The sequence below is a fragment of the Emydura macquarii genome, unplaced genomic scaffold (assembly GCF_026122565.2).
Source record: "Emydura macquarii macquarii isolate MOO-44397 ecotype Brisbane River unplaced genomic scaffold, CSIRO-AGI_Emac_v2 contig_3345, whole genome shotgun sequence".
Classification (NCBI taxonomy): domain Eukaryota; kingdom Metazoa; phylum Chordata; order Testudines; family Chelidae; genus Emydura; species Emydura macquarii.
The window spans coordinates 6,205,470-6,217,589 of record NW_027133482.1 but is presented as its reverse complement, the minus strand read 5'-3'; the positions used below and the strand labels follow the sequence as shown (position 1 = coordinate 6,217,589).

The window sequence follows — 12,120 nt, the reverse complement described above, 5'->3', positions numbered from 1 at the left end:
ACTCCCTGTCCTCTCCAATCAGCCCACATTCCCTCCTGGCTTGTCCTTCTCTACTCATTAACGCCGTGAGCTCCGCCTATTGAAACAAGGTAGCTGCACAGCTGACCTGCCCGGGACCTCTGACGGCGAGCTGCCAAACTTCACTCCTCCAATGCCGCAGAGACCTTTGCAGTGCCCTTCTAATCCTATTAGGGAGTCAGCCTCCAAAACCCCCCGTCTTTTGCAGAAGCGGCTTAGGAAGGGCCTGACACACACACGTGCACTGGGGCAGGGCAGCCTTTTCCTTTCTTCCTTGCCCTTCGCTGCTGCAGCAGCTGCAGACGTATGAATGAGCCGACTGGAATGTGCCACATTCTTTCACAGTCCGGTCCTTTCCACACGGCTCTAATTAAAGCAGCGGTCGGGAGGTTAATTAATACAAATAGTGGCAAATATTATACCAGTCAAAGTGCCCCTGCATTCCCTTCTCTGCCAGAGCATGCTGCTCCGATAGCATCTAGTTAGTGGGCTGGGGAAAAACTGCAGCCCTTACGCCACCTGATTGTTGTGTCCATTGCATTAATGAGACTCTGTTATACCTTCTTTACTCCTGCCTCTTCCTGATTTATTTTGCAATTGTAGGGCTCTCCAGGTCTGTCTTCTTCCAGCAAATATGTGTTTTAAAGCAATTTTAAATAGAACTATTTCTCACATGGCAGGTATTCTAACAGAAAATGGCAGTGTCTCTTATCTCCTAGACATGACATGTCAATATTGGTGTGTGATATGTTTATATGCTTCTGTATGTGCATGAGCTATGTGGCCCTGATCCTGGAGTCGACTCTGCTCAGGTGAACCCTCCTACCCAGGCCGAGTTCGGTGCATGCAGGCTGGTGCGTGTCATAGATATGCTGCTGTACTTCCCAGCAGGATATCTGCCTTGATGATATCTTGAGACACAGGGAATACAGTTCATGTTACATGCAAGCAACATGTGTGCCGTTTTCTCCCATAGTGGCTGGTCCACAGGAGGATAAATGCCCATTCAGCTACTGTTTCCTCATTTGCTCGAATGGCTGAGATCTGTGCTGCAGCACTGAGAATTCAGACTCCACCGGTGAACCCGGTCACTGAGCATTTAAATGCAGAAAGGAGCGAGATATTTCTGATGCCAGCTTCCATTTCCTGTGTCTCAAACCACGACATTAGGCTGGGAAGCTGCTGGCTTCCTGTCTGATTGCTGTGGGTTCGGGTTTTGGTGTATTAAAGACACAGCTGGTTTGGGTGAAGTGCTCACGCAGTATGCGCAGCTCTTCACACACACACGTACACACACACCAGACCCCTGGCTGAAGACTTTCATTGCTAGTGGCTCCCCATAGAAGCCAAATCCAAAAGACGGTGCCCTGCTCCAGGTCTGCCTTGGATCACGGGCGCCACCCGCTGAGACGCAAACTCCACCTCCTGCAGCACTTGGAGTTTTGCCGCAAGGTCTCTCCTCCACGTACTGACCAGGTCCTAGGCTGCTTTGCTTGGCAGACAGATGAGAATTATAGCAGCAGCTAGAACGCAAAGGAGCACAGCGCTGCCTGACACGCACACACAGGTGAACAAGCAGACCACTACCCTGCCCTTTGGTGAAGGCAGGCCTGCTGAGCAGGGATGTACAGGAGACCGTCTTTTGTGTCTACATCTAGGGGTAAAGCTGCTCCAGTTCACACCAACTACGGATCAGGCTCCTTCTGGAGCAGTAACCCACTGGTCAGTGTATGGGGCCGGTCCCCCACGGTACCTGATCCATACAGAAGATGAGTCTGTTACAGACCAGTAGCTGGAGAGGTAGGTTCTTTAGCTCACCTTAGAGAGGCTTGTGTATTAGAGTCTGAAGGTCCCCACTTCAGTCCAGTGTTGGCCAAGATCACCAGGCTCCGATCCAGCTCCTGCTTAAAATCAACCCTACTACTGATTATGGACCAGCATCACAGAGTCATCTCTGGTCCGTATCCCCATCATTCTCTGCGCCACCCAGGTTCGTGAGCACACAGAAAAGGGACAGAAATCTCACCGTGGTGATCCAGCTGCCAGGAGGTTTCACACCATAAGACGCGAGGGAGATTTTAGGTTTAAACGGAGGGAGAGCCACGCCGACGGGTGGCATCTAGTGATGTCCAGCCAGGTGAACTGCAGTTCCCCAGATGCATGCGCTGCTGGGTGGAGACCATGAACCGGCAATTGTGCAGGCTGTAGAGATGGCACTCTGAGACACATGCACACAGTACGTACATAGTATGGAATAAGGGCTTGAGCCGAAGCCCATTGAAATCACTGGAAAAACTCCCATTGCCAGGCTTTGGATCGGGTCTTAAGAGGCCAGAGTTTTCTTAATACCATAGCTTCTTTCCTTTCTTCCTTCCCAGGCTCCCTCTCTCCCTCTGGTGCTTCTTTTTAAAAAGCGCAGATCACATAACATTATCTTCTGGATTCCCTTCCCCTCAGTTCATTTGAACCCGCCTGGCCCTCTCCGGCCATTTGCCGTTAATCTCCACTAATTGCCACTAATTAGGTTCCTGTTCCCGGGTCTCTGCAGGTGTTTGAGGGAACATCTGGAATCGATGCCAAGAAGACAACCTGTGAGTTTACCGGGGACATCCTCCGGACCCCTGTTTCCGAGGACATGCTAGGTAGGTCCGTAAGAGCGGTGGATAACGAATTCATCTCAATACACGGCTCTCAATGGAAAAATTAAACAAGTTACTGTGCCAGCATCAAGGGGCTGCCAGAGCCCGTAGCCTGCTGCTAATTTTACATTTGCAACTTTTGATTTGTCTGCATAGAGATTCACTTTCCTTTGCTGAATATTTACCATTGTTTCACCTGCCCTGATACAGGGGCTGCACATAGGATGACCAGACGCCCTGATATTATTGGGACCGTCCCAATATAAGGGCTTTGTCTTATATACGCAACTATACACCCATCCCCGAAAAAAAAAGTGTCCTGATTTTTCACCCTTGCTGTCTGGTCGCCCTCGCTGCAGGTGCTTTGGTAAATAGATTGAAAGGCTGGTCTGGTGCCACTGGAGTTGCCATAAATGCTTCCTGGCCTCTGTTGAAACGCTGCTGAGGGACTTTTGATAGCCAGAACCCCTCAGTGCGTCTGAAAAGGGACATTCCAAAGGCTTAAGAAGCAGCCAGTGTGTCTCCATGCAGCACCGGCTCCATGATCGGAGGTAAAAACAGCAGAAATGGAGATGGAGAAGGGAGGGGGGAAGAGACGTGGGGAAGGTTACACAGTCCATAGAGGCCGGTAGGGGAAATTGGAAGGCAGCAAAACCTAAGAATGAATTAATGATGCCAAAAGCCTTCCACTGATGCACATATGGCCCAAGGTGACAGGCTGGGAACTGAGCCCCCATTCACGGGTGTCTGGTGCATTAGAGAAAGCAGGGCCAGCTAAAAATCCCTATCAACATTCAGATTCTAAACCACCAAAGTCTGGGGGTGGTTGGATCCTGGGACTTGGTTCTGTCCAGCAGCAGAGTTCAATCTGATGTTCGCCAGGCTTGGAACTGGGGCTTGCTTTCAGCCTGTCTTGAGCGAATATCTGCGGGCTGGAGTCGTATGGAACGCTAGCAAGAAATCAGCTCCGTCAATATGTGAAGGGAGGGATTGAAATCAGCAGTGATTTATGCACCCAGTCAGAATAATGGCAAAGCAGGAAGACAAGGCAGTGACATTGTTTAAAGACTGCGAAGGGCGGGAAGGTTTAGTGGATTGGTGGCTGGCCATAGGATCTCTTGCTTCCAAGTCATCAGTTCAAATCTGGTCTAGGCTTGGATGTGAGTTAAAGGGGGCACCCATCTGATGATTGTCCTGTCTCTCATATCAAGTGAGTTTGTTGGGTCTCAGTCCAGTTCCTACTGGATCGGTGGCCACATCTTAAAAATAGCACCATTGTGGTGGGAAATAATTGGCCCCTTTATCTCAGAAGAGTGACCAAGGACATAGTAAGTAGAGAAACGGAACTTCTTCCCAGTGAGTGAGCCAGTTGTTACTGGTACTGCAGTAGCCGCGAACCCAGCTGAGAGCAGGGCCCCATTGTGCAAAGCACTGGGTATCCGCCTAGTAGGGGACTGCTTCTGCCCTGAAAAGCTAATAATAGAAATAAAACGGAGGAAAGAGGAGCCGGGGAACTACAGACCGGTCAGCCTCACCTCAATCCCTGGAAAAATCATGGAGCAGGTCCTCAAGAAACCCATTTTAAGGCACTTGGAAGAGAGGAAGGTGATCAGGAACAGTCAACATGGATTCACAAAGGGAAAGTCATGCCTGACCAACCTGATTGCTTTCTACGAAGAGGTGACTGGCTCTGTGGATGTGGGGAAAGCGGTGGACGTGATAAACCTTGACTTTAGCAAAGCTTTTGATACAGTCTCTCACAGTATTCTTATCAGCAAGTTAAAGAAGTATGGGTTGGATGAATGGACTATAAAATGGATAGAGAACTAGCTAGAGCATAGGGCTCAACGAGTAGTGATCAATGGCTCCATGTCTAGCTGGCAGCCGGTCACAAGCGGAGTTCCCCAGGGGTCGGTCCTGGGGCCGGTTTTGTTCAACATCTTCATCAATGATCTGGAGGATGGGGTAGATTGCACCCTCAGCAAGTTTGCAGATGACACTAAGATGGGGGGAGTGGTAGATACCCTGGAAGATAGGGATAGGATACAGCGTGACCTAGACAAATTGGATGATTGGGCCAAAAGAAATCTGATGAGGTTCAACAAGGACAAGTGCAGAGTCCTCCACTTAGGACAGAAGAATCCCATGCACAGCTACAGACTGGGGACTGATGAGCTAGGCAGCAGTTCTGCAGAAAAGGACCTGGGGGTAACAGTGGATAAGAAGCTGGATCTGAGTCAGCAGTGTGCCCTGGTTGCCAAGAAGGCTAATAGCATATTGGGCTGCATTAATAGGAGCATTGCCAGCAGTTTGCGGGAAGTGATTATTCCCCTCTATTCGGCATTGGTGAGGCCGCATTTGGAGTATTGTGTCCAGTTTTGGGCCCCCCACTACAAAAAGGATGTGGACAAGTTGGAGAGAGTCCAGCGGAGGGCAACAAAAATTATGAGGGGGCTGGAACACAAGACTTATGAGGAGAGGCTGAGGGAACTAGGCTTGTTTAGTCTGCAAAAGAGAAGAATGAGGGGGGATTTGATAGCAGCCTTTAACTACCTGAAAGGGGGTTCCAGGGAGGATGGGGCTAGGCTGTTCTCAGTGGTGGCAGATGACAGAACAAGGAGCAACGGTCTCAAGTTGCAGGGCGGGAGGTCTAGGTTGGACATTAGGAAAAAGGTTTTCACTAGGCAGGTGGTGAAGCACTGGAATGGGTTACCTAGGGAGGTGGTGGAATCTCCATCTTTAGAGGTTTTTAAGCTGCGGCTTGACAAAGCCCTGGCTGGGATGATATAGCTGAGGTTAGTCCTGCTTTGAGCAGTGGATTGGACTAGATACCTCCTGAGGTCCCTTCCAACTCTATGATTCTATGAAAAGGAGAGAAACAGAGGTGACGGGAGAGAAATTTGCCCAATTACCTGACTGCCACTGCCGTTCTAAGCCACAGGCCTCTGTGGAGACACCTACCCTGCAGCTGGGAGTTGTGATTGCCCCTCCCAGCCAGCTGGAACTAGCATAGGAACGTAGGCGTGTGGCCACAGCAGCACGGCAGTGACTCGGGCTAGCTGCCTGAACGTGCACCTAGGATCTCGCCTGTGCGGGTGGGGCTGTGCTGCTATTTTTAGCACACTAGCTCCATCAGAGCTGGGGCGTGTACATCTGCCAGCGTGGGAAATGGCACCTCCAGCTTCCATGTAGACATCGCCTTGTTTAGAGCAGGCCGCGGGTCCATGGGAGGGAAGCTCACGTTGCTGTATGCAGCGCGTGGCTGAACAGACAACTTCTCTCAGTCCAGCATCTTTCACTAGCATGAGACTGGCTCCCACTGAGCAGTTACAGTCCAGCTATCCAACACTGGTCCTTAGGAACGGAATAAAATCAATGTGACAAGGAAAGTGATTCTGTAATCACCGGGAGGCTAACAATGGAGGCATGAGCAGTGAAACAGCATTGGGGAGTTGTAAAGAACAGCACAGTCCTGCTTTGAGCAGGGGGCAGGACTAGATACCTCCTGAGGTGCCCACCATTCAAGAACAATGCTGATATATTGGAGGAGATTCAGAGACGAGCCAGGAGAATGAATAAAGGATCAGAAAAACCTGCTTTATAGGGATAGATTCAAGGAGCTCAATCTATTGAGCTTCACAAAGAGAAGGTTACAGGGTGACTTGATCACAGTCCAAGAGTACCTGCCTGGGGAACAAGACTCACAAACGGGCTCTTCAGTCTAGCAGAGAAAAGTCTAACACAATCCAATGGCTGGAAATTGAAGCTAGACAAATTCAGACTGGAAATAAGGCGCAAAGTTTGGACATTGAGGTTAATTAGCCGCTGGATCCATTTACCAAGGGCTGTGGTAGATTCTCCATCATAGGCAATTTTTAAATCAAGATGGGCTATTTTTTTTCTAAATGTTCTGCTCTGGTTGAAGCAGGAATTAGTTCAGGGCAGGTCTCTGGTCTGCTCTGCTGGAGGTCAAACTAAATGATGACAGTGGTGCCTTCTGGCCTGGGAATCTATGTAATTGCAGATAGATAGCCTGGGCATATTAGGCCTTTTGGTTCTGAGGCAGGTTTCGTGACTGTACCTAGAGATAGCCCAGACCCACCACAGAAAAGAAGGATGGTCTTGTGCTTAATGCACTGGGCTGCGCACCAGAAGCGGTGAAGTCAAGTCCCATATTTGCCACAGAATCTGTGTGTGACCTCTGGCAAAAATCCCTCAGCCTCAGCTCCCCATCTGTAAAATGGGCCTAATAATCCTCTCTCTTCTTGTCTATATGTGAACTCCAGAGCAGGGACTGTCTCGTAGCACGTTTATGTACAGCACCTAGCACTGTGGGCCCCCGAGCTCCAGTTAGTGCCTCTAGATGTTAACTGCAGTATTACTAATGATGACGGGGCCTATTTTTATTTCAGTTTTTATTTCAGTTTATTTCATTTTCATATTTATTTATGAAATAAATATATTAATTTAAACATATTTATTTATATATATTTAAACATATTTATTTTCAGATTTATTTATTTCATTTTCATATTTATCATTTATTTTATTTCAGTTTATTTCAGTGTATTTTCGGGGGGATGTTATTTTCAGTTTTTATTTCAGTTGACCCATTAATTCTGTTCCAGAAACACCAGCCCGCATCTCCTGAGCGACAGGGTTTTTTCACTGACAGAGGGGTTTGTTTAAAAAATGTAGACCCATAGGCAGCAGCACCCAGCTAAGGCCTGAAAATCAGGAAGTGAAAGTGATCAGAAAGATAAAGTGAAAGCGACCAGTTTGGGTTTCACTGATCACCAGGAGTGAAGGATAAAAAGCAGCTGAGCAGCTTCCGTGCTGAAAAGTGATTGTGATTTGTCCAAACATCTTCCCCTGTTAGTAACCCAGGTGATTATTAGTAACACAGGACAGGGCATTTTTTTGCTTGTCTATTGGCCTCCGTTTTCAAAAGCAGCTTCAATTTTTGGGTGCCCAGCTGGAGACACCCAGGGGAATCGTATGTAAATCCCGGGTAGTTACAGGGTGCTCTGAAGCACAGATGCCATCCCACTTGGGGCCCTACAGGCTGGATTCTCTGGACGGGCTGAGCTGGATTAGGCACATGTCAGGGCTGGGGGGAAAGTAGCATGAGGCAACATGGGAGGCACCATGATCCTGCAGAGATGATCTTGCAAATCCAGCCCCTGGCTGTGAGGCTGCTGTATCTTACGCCAGCTGCCAGAGGCCACCCCATCCAAGAGGTGTCCCAGACATGCCCCCTTTGCCCAAGCCACTCCTCCTATACTGAGAGGTCAGGAGGGGAAACAGGGTAGGAGCCACTGCACTGGCCATTGGCCACCCAGAGATTTCCACCATAAGGAGGGAAAGTTCCCAGGGAACTGGATGCCCCAGCTTTCCAGTGGCTTTGTGCTGCCAGAGCCGCACAGCCTCAGCAGAGTCCAGAATCCGGCCCCTCTGCCTCGCGTGTCCTTCCAGCCCAGGAAGGAGAGAGAAAAAACTAGTGAATGTGCAAAGATGGGCAACGGAAGCGGTGCAAAGGCAGGGTGTGGAGACAGGGGGCTCAGCCTGCAGAGTCGAGGAAAGGAAGAGCTCGGTGTGGACTGAGGCATGGCCCTCGCCTGTACCGTCCCCTGCGTCACTGGGTGCTCATCGCACAGGAAAGGGACCGAGTCACACTCCCCCGATTGCGACACAAGGAGTGACGGCTTGTCGCTACGGAAGGACAGGTTTAGCCTGGATGTTCAGGGGAAGTCAGCCACGAAGCAGACTAGCCTCCCAGAAGGTGGAGATGGTGGTGGAAGCAGCTCACCTGGAGGGGCAGGAGGCCTAGGTGAGAGGGGAAGAACATCCTCACGAGAGGTTATATGTTGGTGTGAAGAGGAGCCCAGAAAGGGGTCACGTTAGGTGACTCTCCTCATCGTTCCCCTCGGCTTCCATGACCCTCGTTAAGTTCTAGACGAGTGAACGAGGAGCCCCAGCAAAACCCAGTCCGCTCGGCACCCAGCCCCTGAGCCAGCCGCTGCGCGCAGGGGTTACAATCCAGATGCTCCCCCGAGGTGACGAGGGAACATTCACGCTCTGCGCCTCTCTCCTCAGCCCGCTCGGCCGCCGCTCCCTTTATAGATCTGATATCAGCCATTGCTGCGCGGGCGGATCGATAGTGCTGTGTTAGGGCCAAAGTGGGGGAGTACTTTCTCCCCCGTACGCCGGCAATTACCCTATAGGACTCTCTTCCGGCCCTTTAAGAGGGACGGGGAAAGCATTGTCCTTGTCACAGCAGATAAAGATCAATACCGAGATGGAAATGGGAACAGGGAGCCACTGACCATGAAAGGTCAGTAACCTTGGTATTCACTGTGCATCTATTTGTCTTCGACACACAGCTGTTGAATTTATCACCCAAGCAAAAGCAGGGGCAGGAGGAGGGGTGATCTGCTGAAGGAAACCTCCAGTAAAACAAAGCACCTGGGTAAAACAAAGTAAAACAAAGCACCTGGGTAAAAAGGGCCAGAGCCAATTCCCCGGCTTTGAGTCCGGCCTGAGCCATCAGCTGCTCACTGTCCATTTGAGGGCAGGTGTCGCATGCAAAATGACTTCCATTTTCAACCAGCCATGTGGTGAGCTTGAGTGCCAGGAGACAGGCAGGCTGGCCCAGGGGTTGAGCTGCTGGCTTGGGACTCCAGACACCTGGGGTCAAGTCCTTGCTGCATTGTGGTTTTTCTGCATGACCTATGGGGCTGGGACATGTGTTAGATAGGTCTGCAATCTGAAGTTTCGCCACTGATCTGAAGCTTTTCTGAGCTTAGAAAACAAGCTCTGGGACCTGCCTGGTTCTCCGATGAAGGATGTAAAGCCGAAAAAGGATGAAGAGGCATCACCAGAGCAAGTTGTTTGCTTGTGCCCAGTTTGCCAAGCAATCCGGCTCGCTCCGTTTTACAGACTTGTCCTCTGCGTTATTTACCACTCCCCAAATCTTTGCGTCCTCTGCAAACTCTTATCAGTGATGACTTTGTTTTCTTCCCAGCCAGGATAAAAATGTTAAATAGCGTTTATTTCTATGGTTAACAAGCTACACTTCTCTTTGCAGGTCGAGTTTTTAACGGTTCAGCAAAACCCATCGACAAAGGCCCAGCTGTTATGGCCGAGGATTTTCTAGATATTAATGGTAAGCCCATTGCAACAGATTAAAATGTTGACCGCATGATCTAAGGGGCAGAGGCCGTGTCTTCCTGTGTGTTGGAATGACACCGAATGGCCCTTTTGCTGCTAGTCAGAGCAGAGAGGTCATGGAGAATAGGTTCATCAGTGGCTATTAGCCAAGATGGTCAGGGATGCAACCCCTTGCTCTGGGTGTCCCTAAACCTCTGACTGCCAGAAGCTGGGACTGGACAACGGGGGATGGATCACTCGATAATAGCCCGGCTCTGTTCATTCCCTCTGAAGCCCCTGGCACTGGCCGCTGTCAGAGACAGGACATGGGGCTAACGGACCATTGGGCTGCCCCAGTCTGGCCGTTCTTTGATTGAGATTGAACTCCTTATTCATCCCTAGATGCTGTGCTTCTAAGTCAGAGTTGCAGTGGTGTACTGCGGGTCTTCAGTGCCCAGGGGCTGATACTTATATTTGTGGGCCCCCTTTCGTTCCCCCCCACCCGTCGGCAGCAGCAGCAGCGCCTGCAGGGGGGGTGGGTCTGCAGGCCCATTTACTGCTCTCCCCCATTCCCCCACTGTGGGGGTTGCAGGTGTGGTGGGGAGTGGGAGTGACAGGGGCAGATGCCCCCAGACCTACTGGCAGTGGGGGTGGGGGTGCGACAGGCTCTGCCCCGGAGCCCAGCCTTTGGCTGCCTGGCCCCTGCGTGGCCGGGGTCCCCACAGCTCCCTCCTTGCACCCAGCGCAGTGGGGCCAGGAGGACGCTTGCTCCCCCTTGCAGCGGGAGCCCTTGGTCACCGGCGGGCCTGTGCTGGGGTCGGCACAGCCACCGGGGATGTCAAAGCCCGGCGGCCCCTGGTTGCCTGAGACAGCGGGGGGCAGCTCCTCCAAGGAGGGCCCAGCTGGCGCCCCCCCCTCAGGCCAATGCCCGGGGGCACGGCCTCCCCCATCTCTCCCCTCGGTACGCCACTGCAGAGTTGGAATACCCTGTGGGGTGGTGGAAGCTTGGGCTCAGGAAGAAATGTTTTCCCCAGGTCGGATTGGCAGAGGCACTGGGGGCTTTTTTGTCTTCCTCTGCAGCCTGGGGCCCGGGTCTCTTGCGGGTTTAGACTAGCGTGAAAGGCGGATTTTCTGTAACTTGAAGTCTCAGCCAGAGGTTATGGGCCTGTGGCAGGAGCGGGTGGGTGAGGCTCTCTGGCCCGCCACATGCAGGAGGTCAGACTAGATGATCCTCCCTGGCCTTAAAGTCTGTGAGTCGGAGTCTAGATGCTGGAGATGGAGGACAAGGAGGGGGCAGCTTACCCTGCTCTGCCCTGCGCTGTGCCTGGCCTATGGATAAACAGAGACCTCCAGTCTGTGGGGCTCTCGGGCTAGTCCTGTCTGTAGACACCACAGCCATCGTCTCACCACTGCAAAGCTGCTGGTTGGAAGCAGCAGAGAAAGAAGCGTCCTGGGCAGCGAGGCAGAGCTTGGCTAGGGAGGAGGGAAGAGATGCCAGGCCAGCCCTCAACGGGGTGTCCAATAAGGGGCTGGAATATGATCATGATGCGACTTCCACAGACGTCTGTGGTGTCCCGTAACTGCTTTGGAAGGGAGCAAATCAGGTAAAAGTCTGGTGCCTTCTGAGTTGCTCTTTTCCCCTCTGTTTAAGTAGCAAATGTGTCATATTCCTGGACTTCAGAGGGGAAAGCTTTGGTGGGGTCAATGACACCCCCGTGAGCCGAGAATAGCCCTGAGCTTTACTACCTGCTAGCTAGCACATCTCAGCCATAGACTGGGCCTTGTCAGCCTGGAAAAGAGATGCCAAAGGGGAGATATGATCAAATCGGGACTGATTTCGAGAAAGCGAATAAGGAAGTGTTATTTACTCCTTCATGTAACACAAGAGCCAGGGGTCACCCAATGAAATCAGTAGGCGCGGATTTAAAGCGAACCAAAGGAAGTGCTTCTTCACCCAACGCACAGCGGGACTCATCGCCAGGGGATGTGGTGAAGCCCAAGACTATAACTGGGCTCAAAAAAATGAATTAGAAAAATTCCTGGAGGACAGGAGCATCAGTGGCTGTTAGCCACCTTGGCTAGTGATGCAGCCTCATGCTCTGAGTGTTCCTAGCCTCTGACTGCCAGAAGCTGGGAGCGGACGGCAGGGGTGGATTACCCTGTTCTGTCCATTCCCACTGAAACACCTGGCATTGGCCACGGTCGGAGGACAGGACACTGAGCTCGATGGACCATTGGTCTGACCCAGCGTGGCCGTTCTTATGTTTTTATGAACAGCCCAGCAGACACGAGAGACCCTACAATAACAAACCAG

The 12,120-nt window shown here is 51.3% G+C and overlaps 1 protein-coding gene across 2 annotated transcripts in view; it reads left to right on the top strand.

Moving 5' to 3' along the window:
- The window catches only part of ATP6V1B1 (ATPase H+ transporting V1 subunit B1), a 77,868-nt gene that overhangs the window by 49,667 nt on the left and 16,081 nt on the right, over positions 1-12,120 (top strand). For both annotated transcript variants that reach the window (XM_067533474.1, XM_067533475.1), the window contains exons 4-5: positions 2,567-2,660; positions 9,745-9,822. In XM_067533474.1, coding sequence (XP_067389575.1) covers positions 2,567-2,660; positions 9,745-9,822 — 172 coding nt within the window. The remainder of the gene's footprint in view (positions 1-2,566; positions 2,661-9,744; positions 9,823-12,120) is intronic.